The 24,983-nt window shown below is 32.6% G+C and overlaps 3 protein-coding genes across 4 annotated transcripts in view; 2 read left to right on the top strand and 1 right to left on the bottom strand.

Moving 5' to 3' along the window:
• LOC143349992 (dynein axonemal heavy chain 7) lies at positions 1-11,788 on the bottom strand. The gene has a single exon (XM_076781716.1). It carries the CDS (start codon positions 11,681-11,683, stop codon positions 56-58), a length of 11,628 nt encoding a protein of 3,875 aa, XP_076637831.1. The 5' UTR covers positions 11,684-11,788; the 3' UTR covers positions 1-55.
• On the top strand, positions 1,955-22,783 carry LOC143350001 (spliceosome-associated protein CWC27 homolog). 2 transcript variants are annotated; one of them, XM_076781736.1, is made up of 8 exons: positions 1,955-1,973; positions 17,502-17,632; positions 17,761-17,970; positions 18,043-18,243; positions 18,338-18,477; positions 18,554-18,808; positions 18,879-19,037; positions 19,106-22,783. In XM_076781736.1, exons 2-8 carry the CDS (start codon positions 17,591-17,593, stop codon positions 19,623-19,625), a joined length of 1,527 nt encoding a protein of 508 aa, XP_076637851.1. In that variant the 5' UTR covers positions 1,955-1,973; positions 17,502-17,590; the 3' UTR covers positions 19,626-22,783. The 2 variants fall into 2 exon arrangements, with proteins under 2 accessions (XP_076637851.1, XP_076637850.1); XM_076781735.1 differs by lacking the exon at positions 1,955-1,973 and adding an exon at positions 12,293-12,311.
• LOC143349998 (uncharacterized) overlaps positions 20,341-24,983 on the top strand; it is an 8,846-nt gene continuing 4,203 nt past the window's right edge. The window contains exons 1-4 of the mRNA XM_076781730.1: positions 20,341-20,474; positions 24,086-24,303; positions 24,415-24,596; positions 24,685-24,832. Of these exons, the coding sequence (XP_076637845.1) occupies positions 20,441-20,474; positions 24,086-24,303; positions 24,415-24,596; positions 24,685-24,832 (582 nt within the window). The 5' untranslated portion in view covers positions 20,341-20,440. The remainder of the gene's footprint in view (positions 20,475-24,085; positions 24,304-24,414; positions 24,597-24,684; positions 24,833-24,983) is intronic.

Genomic DNA, 24,983 nt, shown 5'->3' on the forward strand with positions numbered 1-24,983 from the left:
CTTAAACAAAATTACACAATATTATACGTAATTATGTTCTTTAAATATCTTCACACTATGAAACATGACAAAATAAGGCTGTGCCGCATTTTATCCAATGAGTCTGATGCTTGTCAGTTTTTAAAGGTATACTAATAATGTAATTGTTTGAAATTAATAGAACATTTTTATCTGTACGTTGAACGACGGAAACATAGACGGGGCATTCATAAACTTCGTTTATATCTTTTTTATTTCGTATGCATCTAAAACGTATAGGCGGCATGTCCTGCCAGAATACATTTGTGAAACTTTCTGCCAATATATTTTTTTCAATGTTCCATCGAGCTCCAGATAAGTGCAAACCACGAATAAAATAAACGTCGTCATTTTCTATATCCATTTCTTCTTCGGTTGTAACTTCAAATTCAAATCCGATGTCTTCGATAGATATATTGTGTCTTTTGGAAAATGTTAATAAAATCGCAGAGAAAAACATTTTAGCAAAAAATAAAGCATCGAGCCAAATAATTCTAGGGCATCCTTGATTCGTCCATTGTTTAATAAAATTTGTACGTTTTACCAAATTATCGATGTAACATGATAAGTTTTCAATTGCAATATTGCTTTGTACATTTTTCCAAATACATGGAACTTTATTCTCGTATATTTCTTGTGTTAGTTTGCTTAACGAATCAGTAAATGGAAGATAACCATCAAATGCCAGTTTTACATTATTTAACGTTTCAGTTATGACTTTTAAAATACTTTTTAATAATTTTACTTCGCAAAAAAGGATTCTTTCTATGGGTTCCTGATGGGACAAGGTATTCTTCTCTTGTAATTCATTAATATTAAATGAATCATGTAATTTATCGTTAATATCATTAATTAAAGTTAGTACTTGATCTTGAAATAATTGATCATTTGGTAATAAAACAATAGAATTCATGCATGAGAGATATGATAAAAATTCTGTGGCTATCATTGTGTCACGAATAATAACACCATTCTTATTGAACTCAAAAATTTTAGATGACAAATCCAAAGGCATTTTTTTAATGTGTTCAATTACACGAAGATATTCGCATCTTTGTGGTATCAATTCTTGTATGTCATTTGAACATGTATAATACTGATCTTTAATTATATTTAAATTGCAACAATCGTTTAAAAGATACTTCAGACTTCTGTTATCAAAATCATCCATAATTTTTCCACCATAATTGCATTCCCCAATTAAGTACAGAAGAATATCAAAAGGTACATAGTCAGTATTGTTTATTAAATTTTGCATTTGCATGATGGATAGGTTAAGATCAGAATGATCAAAATCATATGGTATATTCCAACCTTGAATCCCGAAGTATTTCTTTTCTTTTATAATCGAATGGAAGAAACATAGGCCAAAGAGAAGCTTTGAAAAAATTTTATCTTTTCCAGGACATCCTTCAAAAAATTCTTTGTTTATTATAGGTTCAGATTGATAAATGTTTAGCAACGTTTCTTTGATATTCAAAGGATAATCGTGTACAATTTTTATACTATTTTGTAAAATACTAATAGGAAATTTTTTAGTAGGATAACTAGACAACCATAATCGGAAATTTATTGACACATTGGAAATATTGCAATTTTCACAAATTTTTTCAAGTTGATCCATCCAATGTGGTACTATATGACAATTTTGCAAAAAGACCCAACCTCCCTCTCTCTGAGCTTTTTGTATGAGAAACTCAGCTTTTTTTTCTTGACCTTTGCCCATAGATACAGAGATAAACTTTGACAAGTAACCTTTTGTTCTTGCATATGCATTGATAAGAGATAAAGGTGATGAACAACTTGGTAAAATAAATAAAAGAGGAGTTAAACAACTGGATTCCATATGTGATTGAGATACTTTAAGTTGTGGGGAATAATTTTGAATATTTCCCAACATATTTTCTATCATGTGCATAATATGTAGTATAATTTTATCAGGTCGCAAAGTTTTAGTAAGAATAAGTTTTTGAAATACAGTTAATTTATTTATCCAAGGTTGTGGTAATAAGTGACTTTGAAGTAATTCAGAAGCATAATATTGCTTCCAAGCCTTGTCATTACAACAAAAATCATCTGCAAGACCATAAAAAGCAGATAATGTTTCATTAAGATTACAAATTTTTATCCAAATATCATCTGGTAGCCAATTAAGCATATTATCAGAAGTAGTATTAATGTGATTCCTGTTTGGGGACATAAAATATTTAATTTCTTCTTCTGTGGTTTGTTTATCATCCAATAACATTTTGGAACATAATAAGAAAGAATACAATGTCTTATGTTTTTCTGATAAAGATTTACAAATGCTTGTATGAAGACTATGAGTAAATGAAGACTTTAGAAACATTAATCGTTTTTCAAGGATGGTACTTTTATTTGAAGTTTCAATTGATCGAATGTACTGTTGCATAAACCATGGAAATGAAAAACAATACATATAATTTAAGTATGACAAGGCATTAAGAGTATTAAACAAATCTATACAATATTTAACAAACTGTAAGTAACTTTTCCGAAATTTATTGATTTCTAAAGACATTACTCTTGATATTTCTTGTCTTTTAACCACATTTAAGGTAAGGTTTTTTGAAGAATCTAAAGTTTTTATAGCATTCTCATCTTCAAGAATGTTTATAGTTGTTGAAGACAAAGTATATAAGATATTATCTTCTTGTTGTTTTAATATTTTCTTGTTATTAGCATCTTCCATAAGCAAAATTTCAAATTTTTCTTGAAGTTCTGGTTTTTCTTTAAAAATGACAAGATCAAGAAGTTTGTCTTGTAGAGCTTCATTTGGAATAGAAAAATCAATTATTGTAAGTTTGCTAAATACCTCAGGTGAATACTGAGGATTGAATAGCCTTGTTGTAATATATAATCGAAAATTATGTGAATATTTTATAACATTGCAACCATTGTTAAATTGTGATGTTTTTTCATCTACATAAATTCGTTTTAGAAGAAATGGATCTAACAAAATTTCTAGTTTTTCCCCTACGTTTTCAATTAATATTGGATTACCATTTTCAACATTAGATTGAATAACTGACATATAATCGGAATCAGTGAGTCTAATAACTTTCAAATCATTCTTCTTTTCAATTGTTTTAATCCATTGATTTGCTTGATTATGAGAATCAATAAATAAGCACCAGAGTTCAGAATTATTCATAATGATTGCATTTTCAACAGAAAACCTGTGTTTAGGTAATCCACAAAAATACCAATGATTTATTTCATTTTCTTCTCCAAGCACATTTACTAAATTGTAGTCTATAGTAAATGGAATTTTTAAATCTCTTATGAATTGTTTCCAGTGTTCCAAAATTTGATCACGAAAAACAGTTCTGCATGATGCCATGTAACTTATTATTCCACATGATATTATCATATCTCCCACAAGATTATTATAATTTTCTTGAAGATTCTCTGCACATTGCATCCAGCGATTTTTTTCACCTCCTAGACTTGCAATTAAATTTTCTGCTTTATTAAGTTTATCAGTACAGTTTTCTACTTCCTTTTCAAGTTTAACTTTTTCTTTTAATGTTTCTTGAAGACTGTTATTCAATGCTGCGAGTTTTGCATTTAATGCGGAAAGCGTTCTACGTTTTTCATTTAAAAAAGCTTCTGCTTCATTACATTCTGTTTGTGCAGTTGATAATTTTTCTTTTTTAGGTGCAACTGCCTTTGCAACTTCATCATAAGATACCATTGCACGTACCCATTTACAAAGTCCTTCAGCAGCACTTGATGCTTTGGCAACAACATGAGGTTTAAAATTATTGTCTGTCATATATGTTTTTTTAATAATTTGCATGATATTGAGTGAAATATTATCTTTGTCATAGTCCTTTAAATTCTGTAAAAAATTCATGTCACCTAAAATACGTTTGCTTGGGCCCCAATAATCTGTAAATTTTTTACCAGTAACTGGATCAATGGGTTTATCTGGAGGTACATCCAGCATAACACAAATTGCAGCCATTACCAGTTTAACAGTATCAGGAGGATTTTTCATAGCTTTTACAAGGGTAATATCTGTGGGTTTTAATGTATTTAATGCAGCAACAGCATCTTCTAGAATCGGGATTGCTACAGCAAGATCAGCTTCACATTCCACTTTTAATTGCCCAGCAATTTCTGCTTTCTTATTTGCTATTTCTTCTTCTTGTTGTACAAGAATAGTTGCTGCTTCTACAGTAGTATTTTCATTTTCCACTTCCTTCATAGTTGTCATAGTTTGCTGAGCAGATAACTCTAATTGTGGTTTTAATATTGTCAATGTACCCTTCATTTTTTCAACTTGTTGTGCTGCTAATTCCAGTTTTTCCAGACCTGCTAAATATCTACTCCTTGTTGTAACAATATCTTTTTGTTTTTTTGACATAAGATGAGTATATAATTTCAACATGTGTAAAAATGCAGATAATGTAATATGATTTGTTCTGTCAGTTTCATTACAATATTCAGTACTTATCTCTTGTGCATTGTTATATAATTTTATGCAGGCTTTTACTACATCTGCTTTTATATTTTCGTGAACTTTGATATCTTGAATGTATTTTGTGCTTATTTGTGTAAGTGCAGTTGTTGGCCATGTTTCATAACAATTTATTGTACAATATTTTACTAGTTCTGGATATTTGTGTAAATACAATCTAGTTGCTTTATTTGTAGAATTGAAACATATAACAATGTGCAGGTTGTTTTTACATTGTTCTAAAAAATAATTCATCACAAAACGAATGCTTACTTCTGTGTTTCTATTGCCACCTTGAGCGTGTAAACGTACCATTTCAATAATATCATGCCTTTCATTAATAGAAAATAAGTCAGGTATCTCTCCAGTTGCTAATAAGCTGCTAATATCACAAAGAAACTGATCTGTTATTTGTTTGTCTTTTAAAAAGAATGTGACATTCTTTCTTAATCCACCACACTTTTGTAGAACTGTTTTCAAATTCTCTCTCCATATATTGAAATCATTACAGGAATGTAAAGATGGTTCAAATAATTCTTGTTGCTGCATGTAAACAGCAAGGCTTGTTATGGATTTTCTACCAGATCCTATACTAGAAATCATCACTAAATTACCTCCTGGTGTAGCTAAAATTCTTGAAATTTTGATCAAACATTCCAACACATACTCTGTTACAACTATATCAATTTGATTTCTAAAATTATTATTGTACTCATTTAGATAAAAATGAATTTTAGTTTTTAGCTTTTCCATAGAATTTATCTCTTCATATTTTTTATTTTTGTCTTGTTCTATGTCCATAAAATTGCTGAACATTAAATGGTTAAAGCTATCCTTTGTAATTTGATTTTTTTCAAATTTAGGTAAATAATCAAAAGCTGTTTCAAATGAATCTTTAAAATGACATTTGACAATTTCTCTTGTCTGCAAAAAGAGCCACTCTTTATCATTGTTATCCAATATCCTATCACCAAAAACGCGCCATATTTCATGTACCCAAAGACGAATAAAAGTAACTTTAGTTTCAATTGATTCCTTCTGGAGAAGGCTACATCCATTAATTACTTTACTTATATCTCTTATACTGAATTGGTATTGGAATTTGGCTGGTATTGGTCGTAATATTTTATTTAAAGAATTATAAATATCAATTGTGGCATTAGTTATACTATTTACACTACTTAGAACATCTGCAGCAAAGAGATTTTTTTTTAAATTGATGAAAAGTACATTTGAAAATATTCTAAATACAGTATCTGTAGATGGAGTATACATAGTGTATAAATTAAAATATCTTAAAAATCGAGAACATATTTTAGTTCTGGTATTTCCTGTAATTGCAAGTGAAAACATAATATCACAAATAAAAATTTTCTCAGGTTCATCAAAATCATAAAAATAGCCATAACTATGATATTGCCGAAGAAACTCTAAAATACTTTCTGATTTACATTCGTTCATTTCTATATTAAGATCATCTATAAAACTAATACAAAATTGATTTTTTGGTGGCCCATAGTGTCTCTTTTTTATTTTATTCAATTTTAAAAGTAACAACTGTTGTGTTTTAAAAACAGTATCTAAAGATGTGAAACTAAAAAAGTTAATTAAATATTTTTCTTCTAATAATTTATTTTTCAGTAAATTTCTCATTAAAGAAGTTTTTCCAATAGATAAATCTCCGCAAAGAATGAAAGGTTTTTTGTATTTAATATGTTTTAAGAACACATGATTATATTTCATAGTATTAATTGTTGATATAAAAACTTCATTGCAATTGTGCGTTTCTAATATCTTTTCACTTTTTAATATATCACCCCAATACTTCCAATTTCCAATACCTTTGAAAATGTAAAAATTATCTTGTATTAAACCTTCATGAGGTAATGTTATATCAAAATTCTTAATTAACTCTGGCTTTGGATATTCTTCATTTGTACCATTCCAAAGTGATGTACAAAATGAATTAAATTTAATATGAGAATCCATGTCTAAATTGCCTCCTAAGCCCCATATAATAGATAATATAAGTGCAGCTTGTATCCATATTTCAAAATGATTCGTTTTTCCTTTTTCTTCAGTATTTTCTATTTTAGCATCCTTTAAATACATTTCAAGTAAATTTAATGTTGACATTATACAATGTAATTGTCCAACAATTGAAGTTGAAGTGCAGTGTTTTTGTATAAATTCTAAAGAAGGATCTGTTACCCATTCAAATAATATGTATAATGTTTCTTCATACCCATTGTAGATATCATGTTTATAAATATGTGTTTTAACATATGGTCTCCAATCAATAGAATGTGATTCAATGTAGATTATACCACATTTTGATAAAATAGCAGGAGAAATCTCTATCATATTCATTGTTTCAAAGATAATAGATACTGAATCTGTTATATTAATTTTTTCACCAGATGCCAGGTATAATGCTTTGTTTGTATCAAGAGCTGTATATAAACTCTCAATCCATATATGATTTAAGGGCCCATCAAATACTATCCATTTTTTACCAGAAAAATCATTTTCTGAAAAAGAACGAAATATTTTCGAACATATTCCATCCTTCCAAATTTTTGATCTTTCATCAAAATGACCAAAGAGTTGGTTAACATTAGATGCTCCTGGCATTATAGTCTCCAGTTTTACATTAACACCAAATTCTACCTCTTGTTTATGTAAGGACGACAATATATCTATGAGAACATGTAGAATTTCTGTTTTTCCTACAAGAGGATCACCCACAATCATTAGAGCTTGATGAATGTACATTATTTCAAATATTTGTATGATTTTAAGTTTGAAGGCATCATGAATGTACAGAGATTTAGATTCACATACCGTTTCAAGGGTCTTTAAAAATATTGTATAATTGGGAGGGAGTAAAACAATGTCGGGAAATATATCGTGTAATATATTTTTGAAGATAAGTATATCCATATTGCAAAGCTTGGGAAGATTAACATCGATTAACGAACGTAAAAGTAACATACTTTCATTTTCATTTGGGAAACTCCTTTTTAAATAAACTATTGTTCTAACAACTGCCTTTGCAGAGCATACATTAAAAGTGTTACATGATTCACACCACAGCTGTTCAGACAGTATTTTGTAAAGTGTAATTAATTTTGAAGTTAAGAACTTTGAGTCAGATATACCAGCAGCAAATAGTTCAACTTCCACAATTCTACTGATATCTGGTGCTCTCATAGAAACAGTTCTAAATAATATTTTTAAATTATCAGGTAAATTACAGTATTTAGATAAACCAAGATTCGTGATAGTACAAATATGTCCAGTTGGATTTAGATTCAGTGATGAGCCTTCAAAAGTTATTATTTTTAGATTTGTTGATACTGCTTGAAAAATACAAATAAGATTTTGAGTAATCATAGATAGAAGTTCAGGCTCCAAGTTATTAAAATTTTCAAAACAAAGCCATGCTCCACAAGAAATAAATCCTTTAAGTACTTGACACAAAAAACTATAAGAAAATATATCAGAACAGTTAAAGATACGAAATTGTATTGCAATAGCTTTTGCTAGACTTGTAACAGTTTCTGTTTTTCCTGTAGCAGGTAGTCCTGTAACAGCCCCATATAAATGATATTTGTATGCCTGCATAAGAGAATGAAAACATCTATCTGTTAGAGTAGTATTAATTATATGTTGCTTGTAGTAACTATATTCATATCCATATCTTATACATGTATTAAACATTGATACATTAACGTAATTTTCGTCAAAATAGTATCGTAATTGTGCTACCCATTCAAAATCTGTAGATTTAATAATTTTTTTGTCTAATAATAATTTAATTATGTCTTTTTGATTACTTACAATGACAATTAAAGACATCAATACATCTTTGTACCTTTTTGTTGAATACTTTTTCATTTCATTAACTAAACAATTTAAATGATTAATGTATTTTATGTATAAAGAATTTAATGCTTCAAAATTAATTGGCATAAGATAGTTGTGTACTGTACATGTCCAGTAAAGTTGAAAAACGCATACAATTACCATACTCGGAAAATTTGCAATACTATCGTATGTAAATGTATTATTAAATATATCCCAACATTGGAAAATACTTTTCTTTATTGTAGCATTTATTTCATTTTCTAAACATATTAACCATTTTTCTTCGCGATCAAAATAAACACGAATAAATTTTTCTAAGTGCAATTCCTCTCCATAGTTACCAATAATGGAACAAATCCATTCTTCTTTATTAATTCGTACTTTCTGTATACCTTCGAAACATTTTTTTATTGATAAATGCAATTTCTTTAAATTATTTGATTCAAATAATATTTCTTTAATTTCTTTATCAGATAGAAAAAAGAATCTTGGGAAACATAATCTTTTGGTTTCAATATAATTTTGTACACTTTGATTTATATATTCAAGTTTTTCATTAGCATTGCATAAAGATTCAAAAATTATTGGATTATTCATTTCAATGAAAGTAGGAGTTTTACATAATTTGTTCTCAATATTCACCAAAATTTCTTTTACTTGTGTATAGAAAACTGATTCTTTAGGTAAGTATATTTCCATGTTAGGATAACAAAAGGTGGGTTCCAAAGAAAGCATCAATACTTGAATGTAATCCCATTGATCAATAATGTTTTGAATTCTGACAAGTGACATAAGGAACTCTGTTACTGTTGAAACTATTGGTTTGACAAAATTTGAAGTCATCATTTCTTCAATTATTATAAAGTGACTTTCAAGAAGTAATTCTATATCATTTAAATTTGAAAATACACTGATATTAAATTCTTTCTTAATTTTTATTTCAAAAGAAATTATATTCCATTCTTGAATCATTTCTGACAATTTTTGTTGCAACTCTAACTCTTTATTTGCACTTATACTAATAGTTTCATATTTCTCAATATCATTCATCAGATCAAATGAAATAATTTTTCTTAAACTAGTTCCAGCATTGGGTGTAAGATCAAAATTGCATATTATAGACATTTCTATCCAATGACGTTTTTGAAGTGCTGGATTACACATGCATACTATTAATGATAAATATTTTTTAAAATCATTTATGCTATTAAGAGCCTGCCAGCATAATTTCAATGGAGCAGGCTGTTGCATTGGATCTGGATCATCTGCAATTCCAGAAAATTTGAAACTTTTACTTGCAGTTAGATCCATTTTAATTTTTGTTTTAAATATTTTACTCATTTCAGTAATTTTTTCAAAATAATTTAATGTTTTCTTTTCTATAATAGTGGCATCTAGCCATTCAAAGGGGCCATCCAACCATACATTATTGTCTTTTTGCCATTGATAAATAATATAAATAAGATCATAAAATGACACAATTAGTTCATGTAATTCACTTATTTTAGGAAATTCAGTTTCAGGAAATTTGAATAACTTTTCTTCCTCATTGATCCTTTGCATCTCACAATTGATTTTATTTATTTGTTTAAGGAGTCCTCTATAATATTCAACATATTCTTGAATTCTATTAATATCATCCATATTATCCAAAACACTCAGTTGAGGAACAATATTGTCTACTTCAAAATTTAAGTCATTTATCCTTTTCTGCATGTTATCTTCTAGTTCATTTTTCATTGCCTCACACAATGTATTATTTTGTTTAAATATAGGTTCAATTTCATGTAACCAATTAATTGTTTTTTTATTTAACATAATGTGATTCTCTGATAAAATTACAATTTCTAATAATGTAGTTAACATGTGTATTGATTTTTGAATTTTGCATTTTAGATTTTCTGTTAATACTTTTGATGCATGTAAGATATATTCACTTAACTCAATCAAAGATTTTGCATCTTTTGGTACATTTAATGCTTTTGTTTTTATATCTTCAAATTCTAAACAGATACACAGATTGAATTCTTGATGATAATTAACAAGTTTAATCAAAAAAGCATTTACAATATCATATAGCTCTCTCTTTAAAGTCTCTTTAGCTTTATTCTGTTCCAATTTCCCTATTGTATAATATGTGTTTCCAATTATGGCATTTGCTTTTCTTATATATGTGTTATATTTTTGTATTTGTTTAAGATATAAATCGAAATTTGTGTTGCCTGAAGTTAATGATAATATTCTATTCTTTGTGTCAAGTGCACAAATGGGAAAAAACTCTTCAGTCATATTCATCACTTGCTTGTTTATGGGTTCAAATAAATTATTTAATATAATTTGCAATTTGTTGTGGGATTCCTTAATATACCAATCTGGTAATTTTATTTTAATATATTTTAAATGCGTTTTTATATTCAAACATTCTTCTAATGATATTAAATTTTGAGCAATTGTGCCAATTTTATCAATTATGCTATGATATATTGAATATATTTCTTCAGTACTAGGACTAATAAGTAATTTATTGCTTTCCATAATAAGTTGAAGCTTAATTTGTGGACAGTAATATTCATTACTCATAATATTTAACATATAGTTAATAGATTCTATCATCACATTTAGAATTTGTTGTACAAAAACATTTGTAATGCACTGCATGATATGTGATAATCTTCTTGTACTTATATTTCTTAAAATTTTTATTTCTGCTATAACTTTGGATGTTTCAGTATAAAAGTAATTTGTTATTGTGAAAGATCCTTTTTTAATATCATTGTTAATCATGTTTTCAAAATCATTTAATGACATGAGTCCAAAATGATAATAATATTCAAAGTTACAAATAACTGTAGGAAGTTTAAGTTGTGCCATATGTATAATAAATTTTATTGGTTCTAAATAAAGATAATACTTTTTTGTTAGTAATTTGTGATGTTTAAGGAATGTATTATAATTGGAAGTTTTTTCCTCTGTTGAAAATTTATAACTTGTACAATTTACTGTAGAAAATAAATCATCCTCTTTTGGTAATGATAATACAACTTTCATTACAAGATTTTGCATATCTTTAATATATGTATCTTTTACTTCCTTTAACATTGATTGTATTAATACAGAATATCTCTTTTTATATTTTTGTGGTAACAAGTCTAAAATATTTTTCTCCCAATGAACAGGAAATTCATTGAAACAGACATGTTTTAAGCAAGTTTTCATTTCATTGTGCAATAATCTATGATTATTCATTAATGTAATAGTATTTGAACTATCATTAATGGGTACATTTGTGTAGTTATATCCATATTTCATATAAATAAGTTTTTACAAAAGAAGCTTTCTGTAAAATTATACTTTTCATAAACTTAGAATATAAATTTATTTTAGATAAATGATTACTTACTGGTTTTATTTTATTTCACATTGTTTATCTTGATTAGTTATGTAAAAAATAGTTATATACATGATAATGTATCATATGTACCAAACTTGTAATATAAACACTTTTATATATATATATAATTTATTGTTATTTAATCATTATATTATTATAGATACCAATTTTTGTAGCACAACTGACACATATAACACATATATTATTAAATATATGAATCATACTATCAACTTAGTTTTACACAATGGTAGTAAAATGTTTTGTCAATATTTTGTTGTTAGCATATTTCTTTGGTAACACTAGTATATTATGTATATATAGTGTAATGCAAAAGAAAGGTTTATATATGTTATTATCTAACAGAAATGTATGTACATATGATTTATTATTAAGTTTTATAGGACATACAAATTAAAACTTACAGTAAACTGTAGTGTGGTAAAGGAAATATAAACTTTAACTACTAGACGTCAGGAAATAACAAATGGCAAGAAAATTATTTATTTACTATCTTCACAATTTCTTCGTTAATACAGATTATTTCATGTCAGTTTAGTTTCGGAAAGTAGACAAAGACAAACTGATGCATGCCCTCTTTCTCGATTTTCCGAAGCTGTCCGAAGTAATTTCGGACCGCCTCGTGGGAGTCGAGAGAGAAAGATTTCTGAATCTGTTGGTAACGTTGCGAGTGACGTGAAAATGGTAATGGGGTTTCGAGACCCCATAAAAATGAGCCGAAAAAATACATTGGGTGAAAGATCTACTCGTATACCTCATCTTTGACAACACTCTAGAATCTTTGATGAATCAATGAGAATCAAAAATTTAGCGAAGAAGCTCTATATGATGACCTATGCAAAGCGGATCGCAGCCAATTTGCTAATATTATTTAGTTTTTAATTAATAATTGCATTACCCAGCTAAGAGTATTACGATTATTAATTAAACGTTAAATAATATTACCCAGGTCTCACCACGTGGAGGTTGCTGCGAATGGAGACCCGCACTAACCGATTCACAACCACCCTTCATTAATAAAGATCTTCTGTGATGAACGATCGTTGATCGAAGGAGAAACAAACGAATGTGCAATGAATGAAAGATGCACAATCAACGAAGAGAGTTGAAAGAGTTTTCAAAAGAATTTGTCTTCAAATAATGCCTAACCAAGCACCTGCCTAACTATAAATCTAAATTCGTTTATTATATCAAGAAACAATTCTAAATTCGCAGCCATTAGCTCGGTGTCACCCACGAAGAATAACTTTTCCATCGTGGGTGACACCGATTACCAGGTCTCACCACGTGGAGGTTGCTGCGAGTGGAGACCCGAAGGGAGATAGATGGAATCCAAGTTCCATCGATCTCCCTTTTACATCCTTAGAAACTAGATTAGTCATGCCAAGTAATTATTTTGTTTGAAAGAGGGACGAAGCTAAATTGTGGGATACGCGACGCGACGCGATGCTGAACCGTGCAGCAGATCTTCGGATCGAATCGACACTACCCTTGGTAGATTGATTTCTATTTCTAGAAATCGATCTATCATTGGCAGGCGACTAGATCTTTCGGACAAACTGGACGGCCGATCACATGTTTCGTTCGACGAAACAGTGGTGACCGAAGCAAGAAACGAGAGAACGAGTCGAGAGAAGCTACTTGTTAAATAATTACTTGGCAATATTAGGAGACGCATGCAATAGGGACTTAAAATTAACGTCGAAGCTCAAGTTTTCAAGTTGAAGCTAAAATTCAGACGCTAGAAGGAAACAAAGTTCCTTGGATGTTAGTTGTACCAAGCAATTATGTGGTTAAAAAGAGGGATGAAGCTAAATCGTGGGATACGCGACGCGACGCGATGCTGTACCGTGCAGCGGATCCGAGGATCGAACCTACTGCCCTTGCTAACTCGATCTCAACAAGAAAACAGAGAACTGCAACTCCGAATCGAGGTCTCCATTTCTCCAACGCAACCCGCCGGGAGCCCGAAGGACCCGACTTAGGCTGTCTGACAAAGAGAGAGTACCTGAGACGGTGTCGACTTCCGCTGGAAGGTATGCGTTTCCGCAGAATACGGAAACTCCACACCTTCCAGCGAAGTGCCGTTTTCCCTCAATCAAGCTTACCAAGGGAAGGCGATTAGATCTTTCGGACCAGATACACGGCCGATCACATGTTTCAATCGATGAAACAGCGGTGACCGAAGCTAGGAACGAGGGAACGAGAAAACGAGAAGCTACTTATTGAATAATTGCTTGGTAAAACGCGAAAATATGTACAATAAAGAAATCTTCGACGTTAATTTTAAGATTCGCGACGAAGCTTAGGACTAATCAACTTGGAATTAGAAGTCCCCCGGCGGTTGTGGCGTACTCCCTCGATGTCCTTGCGATTAATCTAAAAGACTGAAATAAAAACTAACATTTATATTAGTGAGATATGGAAGGAAATTTAAGCTGAAACATAAAAATCTTATATTAATCAGTGTCATCGAAACAAATATGGTATATGCATCGACACAATGTTATAGATATCAAAACGAACATTCGTAATAATGGAAGAAACTTGGATCGAGATACCAGATTGAATCAACCCCAAACAATCAAACGAAATGGAAGAATAAAAGTAATAAATATAATAATGAAAGAAACTTGGATCGAGACACCAAGTTGAATCAACCCCAAACAATCAAACGAAATGGAAGAATAAAAATAATAAATATAATAATGAAAGAAACTTGGATCGAGACACCAAGTTGAATCAACCCCAAACAATCAAACGAAATGGAAGAATCAAACAAAGTACCTCCGCAGATCATTACAAGAATTCGAGCAAGAAGGTAAGAATAGAAATTCATGAAATTGTATAGAAACATGTCAAAGCAATCACATAAATTCGAAAAACAATGTAAAAGTAGAAACAGAGAAAAGGAACATTCATAATAACCAAATAAAATCAGATAGATAAATAAACAAATGAAAATAATAAAATATAAATAGGTGGAGTAGACTTACTACTTGTTGTCAGTAGGATAGGATAGTTACCACATAGGATGGGTACCACTGGGCCAGCTGTAAAATAAGAAAATATTCAAATTATAGTAACATCAGTTAGGCAAGTAGAGCAAAATCAGTTCATTCAAGCAAAATTGGTATCAAACGACAGAATAGAAGAGGGGAGAGAATTTTTGAACAGTTCTTACCGTTGGTCATCACCGTCCGGCACTGGTCAGTAGTGGTCAGTAGTGGTCAGCACTGGTCAGTAGTGGTCAGTTCTGGTCAGTTCTGGTCAGTCCTGGTCAGTCCTGGTCACTCCTGGTCCCCCCAGTGGTCAGCACTCCACGAATGGCCTGGCTTAGGCCCGCGAGACCCGATTCCCCTGGATGCTCCAGGGGTACTGAAGAATTTGTCCAGCGGTAGTCTTCGAGTGGAGAAGTCGAAGAGTGGGGAGACAGTGTCAACGTGAAGAGTTAAGAACCGCTTGGTCTAGAGAACAAGACTATTTCGATTGGTCCCACCTTTTGACCATTTCTGGATCTTCACTGGACCGCTGACCTTAATGTCAACCTCTCTGTTGACCACCAGTGATCATAAGCTAGTCATTGATGATCATCGACCCATTAATACTATTACGAAGATTAAAGCCTTCTTACGAGGATCCCTTTACAATTTGATGCATGATCTTTTTAACATTTTGTTTCATTTTGGAAGAGTGTATCTCATGTTATAATACACTAATGGTACAGCGATAGGTCTATTCTTTATCTCATTTATGTGTTATAGGTATACATGGATTGGAAAATGAAAATGCCTGGGCAGTTGAGACTCAAAATCGTATGCAGGTTGATGCAAATCGGATTTCAGCTGTTTCGAAAGCAAGAAAGAAAGACTCACATTCGCTCTCTTCCTTGAATTCCTGATGCTGTCCAAAGCACCTAAGCTCACGTACACATGGCTGTGAATTGGTGTGTGTAAATGGAGAGGTAAGCTTACTCTGGGCACCGGTCTGCCGTCTGATAACAGTGTTATGAATTAATTTTTAGATTTATCAAGACACATATGTATAGCCTCCGTATCTGTGGTATTACTCATTTTCTATTCGTTAGCTTTTGTTAATACGTGTCTTTTTGTATATCAGTTCGAACAATTGCCATACCGAGCGAAAAATTCGGAGGTGATTCGGGGGTGATCATTATCGTTATTCGTATTTACTCTCTAACAGTGCTATCGCATAATATTGATACAGTTTTGATTATAAATTCAATCAACATCGTAACAAATATTGAATAGGTTTCGTACTTTTTCTCTAGCATTCGAATTAATGTTAACTTGTCTCTCTGAATTTAATTATGATCTCTAGTAAGACAGCTAGAATTTAATCATTACTTAATTATAATAATCGTTCATGTACTAATGCATTTGATTTTAATTTGTATTTTATTTCTGTTACAGTTTCTGATTGGAATTCGAATAGAAGGCAAGCTACCAGCATGCAATGGACGTCACTACACTTGGAAATATTTAAATGACGCCAACTTTATATAACGATTACTACTGACTTCTGCCAGCCTTCGTTGACCTCTGCTGACTCCTGCTGGCCACTGCTGACCTTCGTTGACTATTACTGATAAGATATTATATGTATTAAAGCTTTGTATAATGTAAATCTATAACAATAAATGATATAATTTAAAGAATTCTATGTGTTCTCATCATTTTTACCTTTCTTTTCCACTCCTTATTATTCCCTTAGCTATAAGATACATGCCACCTCTTCGCAAAGCTGCCAGCATTTTGAAAATGTTCCGGACACTTTGGAAATCCGGATGATAAAAAGCCTAAGTTTGTCGTGGAATAGTTCGTTATTTTCAACGATAGATGGCGTTGATTTTTCGACCTAAAACCCCCTGGTGCTAAAACGTCCAAGTTTGTCGTGGAATAATTCGTTACCTTCAACGCTAGATGGCGCCTATTTATCGACCTCAAACCCCCTGGTGCTAAAACGCCCAAGTTTGTCGTGGAATAATTCGTTACCTTCAACGTTAGATGGCGCCTATTTCCGACCTCAAACCCCCTGGTGCTAAAACGCCCAAGTTTGTCGTGGAATAGTTCGTTATCTTCAGCCATGGATGCCGTTTATTTGCGACCTCAAACCTTCTGGTGCTAAAACGCTCAAGTTTCTCGTGGAATAGTTCACGCTAGATGGATTTCTCGACAAGCTTGGGCTTTTTAGCACCGGAGGGATTGAAGTCGGTAAATAAGCGCCATCTAAAGTCGAAGGTAACGAACTATTCCACGACAAACTTGGGCGTTTTAGCACCAGGGGGTTTGAGGTCGGTAAATAAGCGCCATCTAAAGTCGAAGGTAACGAACTATTCCACGACAAACTTGGGCGTTTTAGCACCAGGGGGTTTGAGGTCGGTAAATAAGCGCCATCTAGAGTTGAAGATAACGAACTATTCCACGACAAACTTGGGCGTTTTAGCACCAGGGGGTTTTAGGTCGGTAAATAAGCGCCATCTAGCGTTGAAGGTAATGAACTATTCCACGACAAACTTGGGCGTTTTAGCACCAGGGGGTTTTAGGTCGAAAAATCAGCGCCATCTATCGTTGAAAATAACGAACTATCCCATGACAAACGGGCGGCTCTCTCTCTCTCTCCAGTGGTCACGTACGCGTAATCTGGCATGTGTGAGTAGTGCACCGGGTGCTGAATCTGTCATCTCTGGTGACTTAGTGATTGGTGGCAAAGGTGAATAGGAGTTTAACATGGCATGCCTTTATTAATAAACAATTTTTTGACAATATTAATAAACATCTACAAACATGAGCAATATTTATATACAAGAACCACCTACCACTGGCAAAGTAAGTACAAATTTATGATATTTTAATACATTTTTTATCTGTTTTTGATGTCATAACCTTATACATTCATAATATAAATTCTTATTTTATCTTATCCCATGAAAATTAATTAATTTTCTTATAAATAGGTGGTGATGAAAACAACAGTGGGAGATATTGATTTGGAGTTATGGACAAAGGAGGCTCCCAAGGCTTGCAGAAATTTTATACAATTATGTATGGAAGGTTATTACGACAATACCATATTTCACAGAATTATCAAAGGGTTTATAGCACAAGGTGGTGACCCAACTGGCACCGGCGAAGGTGGCGAAAGTATATATGGACAATCGTTTAAAGTACGTTTAAATTTATAGTTGAAGTCACTGTAGTCATTATTGGAAAATAAATGTTCGACATCTGTCTAATAGGATGAATTCCATACAAGATTACGTTTTTGCCGGCGTGGTTTGCTTGCCATGGCCAATGCTGGAAAAGACGATAATGGTTCTCAATTCTTTTTCACTCTTGGTGCTACGCCGGAATTGCAGAATAAGCATACTATCTTTGGCAAAGTTACTGGTGAAACAATATATAATATGCTTAAACTTGAAGAAGCACTCGTAGATGAAGTAAACTTGATTAAATTATTCTATAAGACCGTAAATTACTGGAAAATATTAAAAGGGAATGTATAGATTCTAATATATTTTGTTTGTCTTTCAGAATGACAAACCTCTTTATCCACCTAAAATTATAAAAACCGAAATATTGAATAATCCTTTTACCGATATTGTATCTAGGGTAACAACACAGAAAATCGAAATAGTAAAGGATAGTACAAAAAATAAAAAATCAGGAATAAAGTAATATTTCATATAATATTTGTAGTTTTTATACAGATTAATAAAATTTTTTATCGTGGAATATCCTTTTTTATAGAAATTTTAGTCTTTTATCTTTTGGGGAAGAGGCAGAGGGTGACGAGGAAGAATCTGCGATATTAAATAAACAATTCACTAGTAAGGGTAAATCGGCACATGATCATTCAAGTAATCCAAAATTAAGTGCTCAAGTAGCTATCGAACCAGCTGGACCGCCAAGTAAAAAGAGGAAAGAAGATCGTAATAGCGATTGGGAGAGCGACGACGACACTAAAACTCCCGAGGAATTAGAAGCTATAAAAATCGAGAAACAGTGAGTTTATTGCGTACAATTTGTTTTCATATCAAATATTACACTTTCACGTATAATATTACATCTTTAGAGCAATGAAAGAAAGAATCAAAAGTAAATTAAGAGATACAAAAAAGGAGTGTAAGAAAGTAGAAAATTACAAGGTAGATGACGTTGAAGATGATAAAGATGCAAAGGAGGACGAGTATTACCTTGGGAAGGACAGAGTGGAAGAACGTAAAAAGAAAGCGTATGTACATTTTCTTAACATCTGTTATACGATAATATCGAAGTATTTATGATTAATTTTTCGTACAGAGAGGAAATTAGAAAAGAAATTCGCGACTTGAAGCGCGACGTTAAGAACGAGAAGAAGGCAAAGGAGGAGGAAAAGAAATTAATAGAGGGTCAGGAAGCAAGGAAGGAGCAGAAAACGGAAATTATGAAACAGTATATCGAAACTCAAGAAAGGTACAAAGAAGCAAGGTCGAAGATTCCTAAAAAGGGTAAAAACCGCGAAGATTTCACAATGGATTTATTACAAAAATTTAAATCGAAACTCCAAAATGCTAAGGAAAGTAAAACGGAAAGGCCGCCAACTCCGCCGAAAAAAGAAACTGGCAAAGACGAGGATTTCGATCCGAGCGATGAATCATGGATGGTGCATGCATTGCATTGCGAAGAAATGGCGCCTGTCCTTGCCAAAGATGCGAGCACGAAAGATGACGATTGGTTTGAAATTTATGATCCAAGAAATCCACTTAACAAACGACGAAGAGGAGAAAAGTTGCACAAACCGAAAGACGATAATAGGCGGAGTGACACCCGTCGTAAATAATGTGTATTATAAATAATAACATTCAAATAATAGTAAGGCTCTCTTATATCACTTAATGTATTGTACAGAACTATATAGAATGATATTACATAAAATAAATTCTTTTGTTTAAACAAAAATCGAATTATGATAATTTTATTAAATAATAGACAAGTGTAAATTTCTCGTAATTGTGGATGATATATTCTTTCACGTATATGCAATATAGTAGAGTGACATACATATGTATCACATTTTGGCGGCAACGGTGAAAATACATTTTGAGATGTGCCTTCGGTGCCGGCATGGTCGTGTTTACCATATTGTACGAGATAACTTTAATATTTCGATGGCGATGGCGATTAGTATTAATACCATGGCTTTGTGCAAATAGACTTATAGATGGTAGCTTATCCCGGGCACAGTAAAAGTTGATAAGGCACTGATACAAAGCATGACATATTCGTTCACTGATTCAGTCGATCTGTTGACAGCGAACGATACACATCGTGTATTTACGTAACTTCGCGATATCGAATAAACGTAATTAATTATTCGGTTTTAACTTACTACATATTTGTAAAGTTCTAGGATAGAACTTTATAAATTCTTTAATTCGATAAAGCAACATTTCACTCTAACGAAATTCGCATAATATTTACGGGGTGATAGAATCAAGTATTATTTTTTTCCCCCCTCCCATACACAGCATATATTATTTACGTTTTATCGACGAGCAGTCGGTTCGTTCAATTCGTGTGTTGTGCTTATTATTTTGTTAACATTGTCTCGAGGAAACTGATCCTGAGTGTCTATGCCGTGCTTCTACGGGGAGAATGTCAACGACGCCATTAAAACTAGATAAACTCGGTATGCTTTGTTTCGTTCGTATATTTTATTAATCGTTTTGGACGTGTAGATTGCACAGTGGTGATTGTCATCTGGACTGTTGAAAAACAGCCCAGTTTTGGTGTTAAAAATCGACGCGTGTTTTTAACACTAGGTTTACGGAAACGTAAATTTGACGATTCTAAACCTAACGTTACAGAACTCATAAATATTATTCGTTAGCAATTTATGTTGGATTTAATTGATGTAATGATACGAATATACACTCTGATTAAAAGAAAAATTGCATTTTAACATACAATAAAAATATGTGCAACGAGTGTCCGTAAACGTAGTGTTAAAAAGCTGAATTAATCTTGCATTACCGATTCGAGAGAAATTTAGTATTCGGTGTGAAAGTATTATGTACTTTTTACTAGTGTTTCTTTACTTGTTCCAACACGTGGTGAGACCAAATGTGTGCGATGTAAATGTGTACGTGCAGGGTACGCGTGCCACGACGGTGTTCCGGAGATTTGAAGCAGGGCCCATCAAAATCGAATTAACTAATTACGCATTGACGGTATTTACTTAGGGCGCCCGTAAGCAGCGAGGAAACATATTACCCTTTGAAACTGAATATAATGCATTCACTCTTTAATCGCACATTCTTCTTTAATGTAGTTCATTTAATCGTAATAGCAGCAACGTATAATCTCCCTCCGCGAGTTAGAACAAGTTTTATTTTTAAATCCCTATCACTGTGCACCTATATAAGGGTCGTTATACACGTGTATACTGGGTGTTCACAAATTCCTAGCAACCGATGGGCGCAGTAATCGAAACGAACAGAGAAAGTGAAATGTGTGTCTATATCCAAATTAGAAAATGCAAATGCATTTGATCGTCCTCGGAGACGATCGATGTAAGTAACTATACGTATGCATCTTCTACGCATCTGAATATATCGCGTATGCAAAGTTAAGGAACATCCTTTGTACGTACGTGTCACGGTAAATGAGATACGATTAGAAAAACGTAAACATTTTAATTAAACCTCATCATGATATCTCGTCGTTAATCGTTCGCAAACGGAAGCAAATCGAGCATCTTTCGTTAACGTTCGAAACGAAATATTTCGTAATTTTTATTTTGGAACGTTCTTAACGCAATTCGATTGCAATATTCGTCTTTTAATCTTTATTTGACCCCGTTCAAACGTACTGATTCCTTTGTTTCGTGAAGAAAAGATATTCGTGCAGGATTCGATGGAATAATAATCTATATCGTAATAACTTTGTTACGTGAGTGTTATCGCTCGTATTTAGTACAAAGGTGAACGACAAAGTTAATGCTTTCACTGTTCATCAAACTCTTGATTGCGAGATACAAGTTCGATGACAACGCTCGATTGCTAGGTCTAAACCTAACCTATCTAGCAGACCTTTTTCAGCATTTTAATTTCAGCAGTGCCATCGATATTTCTTCGGAATTATGCTACTTTAAATCATGAAATAGCAATCTGGTAAACTTACTCTCTGTTTGGAAGTAAATTTTTCTTCGCCTACGCGTTAATTCTTCGCACGAAAGTACAGCACGAGGAAAATTTCTTCGACAAAGAGCGCAGGCGTTGTAGAACGCGTGATATGAATATTTGTTGACATCATTGATTAATTATTACTTATCGTTAACGTATATGTACTCTGTTGCCCTAGACAGACGTAAATGAGATAGTAGTTTGAAATATCGAGGTCCGATTTACACGTGCTGCCATGCGACAATAAAAACGTTTCATTTCCGAGAAAATTCGTGGATCTTGCCGTCGATCCACGCACTTTGTACGCGCGCATGCACACTGAGGAAATAGATCGATGGTGAATCGAGGCGGCGGAAGATAAATCGATCTATCGTTTTCGAACAACAATGCGTTTGACGAAGTAATCATAATCGTTGTAAAATTTTGTTTAAAATAAAGTACTTCGATGTAACAACGGATGTTTATCGATGGATGCACGTTTGTAATATAATAAATAAACGAGTAAACATCTTTTACAATAATTGTTTATTAACCCTTAGCTTACGAGATAGAAAATATTTTCCAGCTGTTTACCGTCTACCAATTTATTGCGATCGAGTAATAAATATTAAAAATATAATCCATGCTACATTAAAGGTTAAAAATGTCGGCAGTAAAATTCATCGTGACCTTGAAATTTAAAGTTACGATTACGTTATTTCCGAGTATTTTACTCGATAAGACGATACGCAGTTCAAAGGGAACTATATATCGCAGCCAGACAATTTGTTTACAAATAATTGATAAAGTTTTATGAAACCGGATTGTAGATATACAGGGTGTTCGACCACCTCTGGGAAAGATTTTAATAGGGGATTCTAGAGGCCAAAATAAGACGAAAATCAAGAATGCCAATTTGTTGATGGAGGCTTCGTTAAAAAGTTATTAACAATTAAATTCAACAATTTCAAATCGTTCTGGAAAAATTGTTTTCGGTTGCGGGGGTCGATTATAATCATTTTTGGTGGATACACATACCCTCGAAATCCTACTCAGTTTCGAGAAAAAAATTCGAGTAAGTGCTGAAAGTTTTGGGTGAAAAAAAAGACTTTCGAATCGTCTTGGAAAAATTATTTTTAGTTGCAGGGGACAATTATAAGCATTTTTAGTGAATAGACATACCCCCGAAATCCTACTCAGTTTCGAGGAAAAAATTCCTTACCGAAAACATACTTTCTGGCCAGAAATGTCTGCCTGAATTTTCATGCGAATCTTTAAAACATCATAACTTCTGAACGGATTGGACGATTTTAATGTTTAAAAAAGCAAACTACGCGTATTTTGATGGAGAATATGTACAAATCGCAAAAATATTCGAAGAGTTGGTCCTTGACCCCGCAAAATGAGAAAAACCCCATAAAAATGGTCCAATTTTCAAACAGCCATAACTCCTACAATTGTGAATATATTTTAATGGAATTTTTTTCTGAAGTAGAGCTCATGGGTACCTACAAAAAAGTATTGGACAACTTTTCTATAGGGCGTCAAACAAAATTACTAAAAATGAAAAATGAATTTTTAAGAAAAATCGACAAAGGGGTAGGTGCTTACATTTTTCGACGAAAAAAAAATTTTTCAAATCGTTCTAAAAAAATCATTTTCGGTTGCGGGGGTCAATTACAATCATTTTTGGTGAATACATATTTCTTCGAAATCCTTCACACTTTTGAGAAAAAAATTCAGTACGGACGGAACTTTAAACGTTAATAACTTTTTAACGAAGCCTCCATCAACAAATTGGTATTCTTGATTTTCGTCTTATTTTGGCCTCTAGAATTCCCTATTAAAATTTTTCCCAGGGCTGGCCGAAAACCCTGTACACAAAAACTTTCGTTAAAATTAAATTTCTCAATTTTGAATTTTAACGTTAAGATGTATTCTGCGACGTGTTTTTCAAGTAAATCTTTACCCATTCAGGTTAATGTTTAATGTAAATAAAGGTCGATTCCAGGAACGAAATTTTTAACTCGTTAAAGCGTTACGAGCGATCACGAGCTTGAACGTTTTATCGAGGAATCACTATACTCGAAAGGTTCGTTTGAACGAACATTTCTGATGAAAATTTTGCAATCCGTAGAGGAGGGTGCTCGTCCAAGAGATTGGCAGTCTCGTAGGTCTCAGTACAAGGTGCCGCTGAGATTATTGCGATTATGTTTCCTCGGGATGTTTCTTCCCTCCATATTGGTAGCAGGACCGATGTACTTGCGATATCGCGTATATTCCGAGCAATTGTACCCTTTAACCGTCTCCGATCAGAGGCTGATCGACGCAAAAGTGTCGACGACTTGGTGTCAGGTAAGTGATTGTTTCTTCTGGAACGCTGTCACAAATTTGTTCTTATTCGCGCGACGAACGAAACTTCAGCGGACACGGTATCATTATCGAATGAAGTATGATTCTCTGCAGAGCCAAGTGATCAAAGTTAATACGACATTCAACGCCTATCTAATGAGCGACGAACCAAAAGTTAAAAACGACGTGGAATTCGTCTCGATGACCAGGCATTTGGTTTTGGAGGACGACATGAAGGAATATTGGGGATTTTATCTTCTGAGCGGCAGCAGCGTGACAGTTTCTACGTGCGTCAGGTAAAATCAAGGATCAGGAAGAATCAATGAGAAAGAAAAGATTCAAAGTCACATAGATCTAACAAAAAAAATATGTTTTACACCGTAGATGGCCTGGTGCTTGGTTGACGATCATTCGTGGGCACAAGCATCTTCACGAGTGCGCCTTCATCGGGGATGATAGCAGCGAAGAGTTGGAGGAACTTCTCGAAATCGCTAAAGAGACCGGATTACTTACAGTTAACGGAACACTCCAGGTACAAATTAATCTCACAATTCACGGTTACATAAAGCATTCCTCCGGCTGGATGAAACGGAATCGTCTCCAGCATTATTTACATTCCTTCAGCGCGAGCAACATAGTTAGTCACCGATTCTCTCGCGAAGATATTCCACGAAACATAAAGA

Source organism: Colletes latitarsis, chromosome 14 (assembly GCF_051014445.1).
Source record: "Colletes latitarsis isolate SP2378_abdomen chromosome 14, iyColLati1, whole genome shotgun sequence".
Taxonomy (NCBI): domain Eukaryota; kingdom Metazoa; phylum Arthropoda; class Insecta; order Hymenoptera; family Colletidae; genus Colletes; species Colletes latitarsis.

What these genes read in the sequence shown, in the direction of transcription:
- LOC143349992 (XM_076781716.1), bottom strand. Translation starts at nt 11,683, where the DNA reads ATGAAATATGGATATAACTACACAAATGTACCCATTAATGATAGTTCA.
- LOC143350001 (XM_076781736.1), top strand. Translation starts at nt 17,591, where the DNA reads ATGAGCAATATTTATATACAAGAACCACCTACCACTGGCAAA. An exon ending in TATATGGACAATCGTTTAAA is followed by an intron (nt 17,971 to 18,042) that starts GTACGTTTAAAT and finishes TCTGTCTAATAG; the next exon opens with GATGAATTCCATACAAGATT. An exon ending in GCTATAAAAATCGAGAAACA is followed by an intron (nt 18,809 to 18,878) that starts GTGAGTTTATTG and finishes TTACATCTTTAG; the next exon opens with AGCAATGAAAGAAAGAATCA.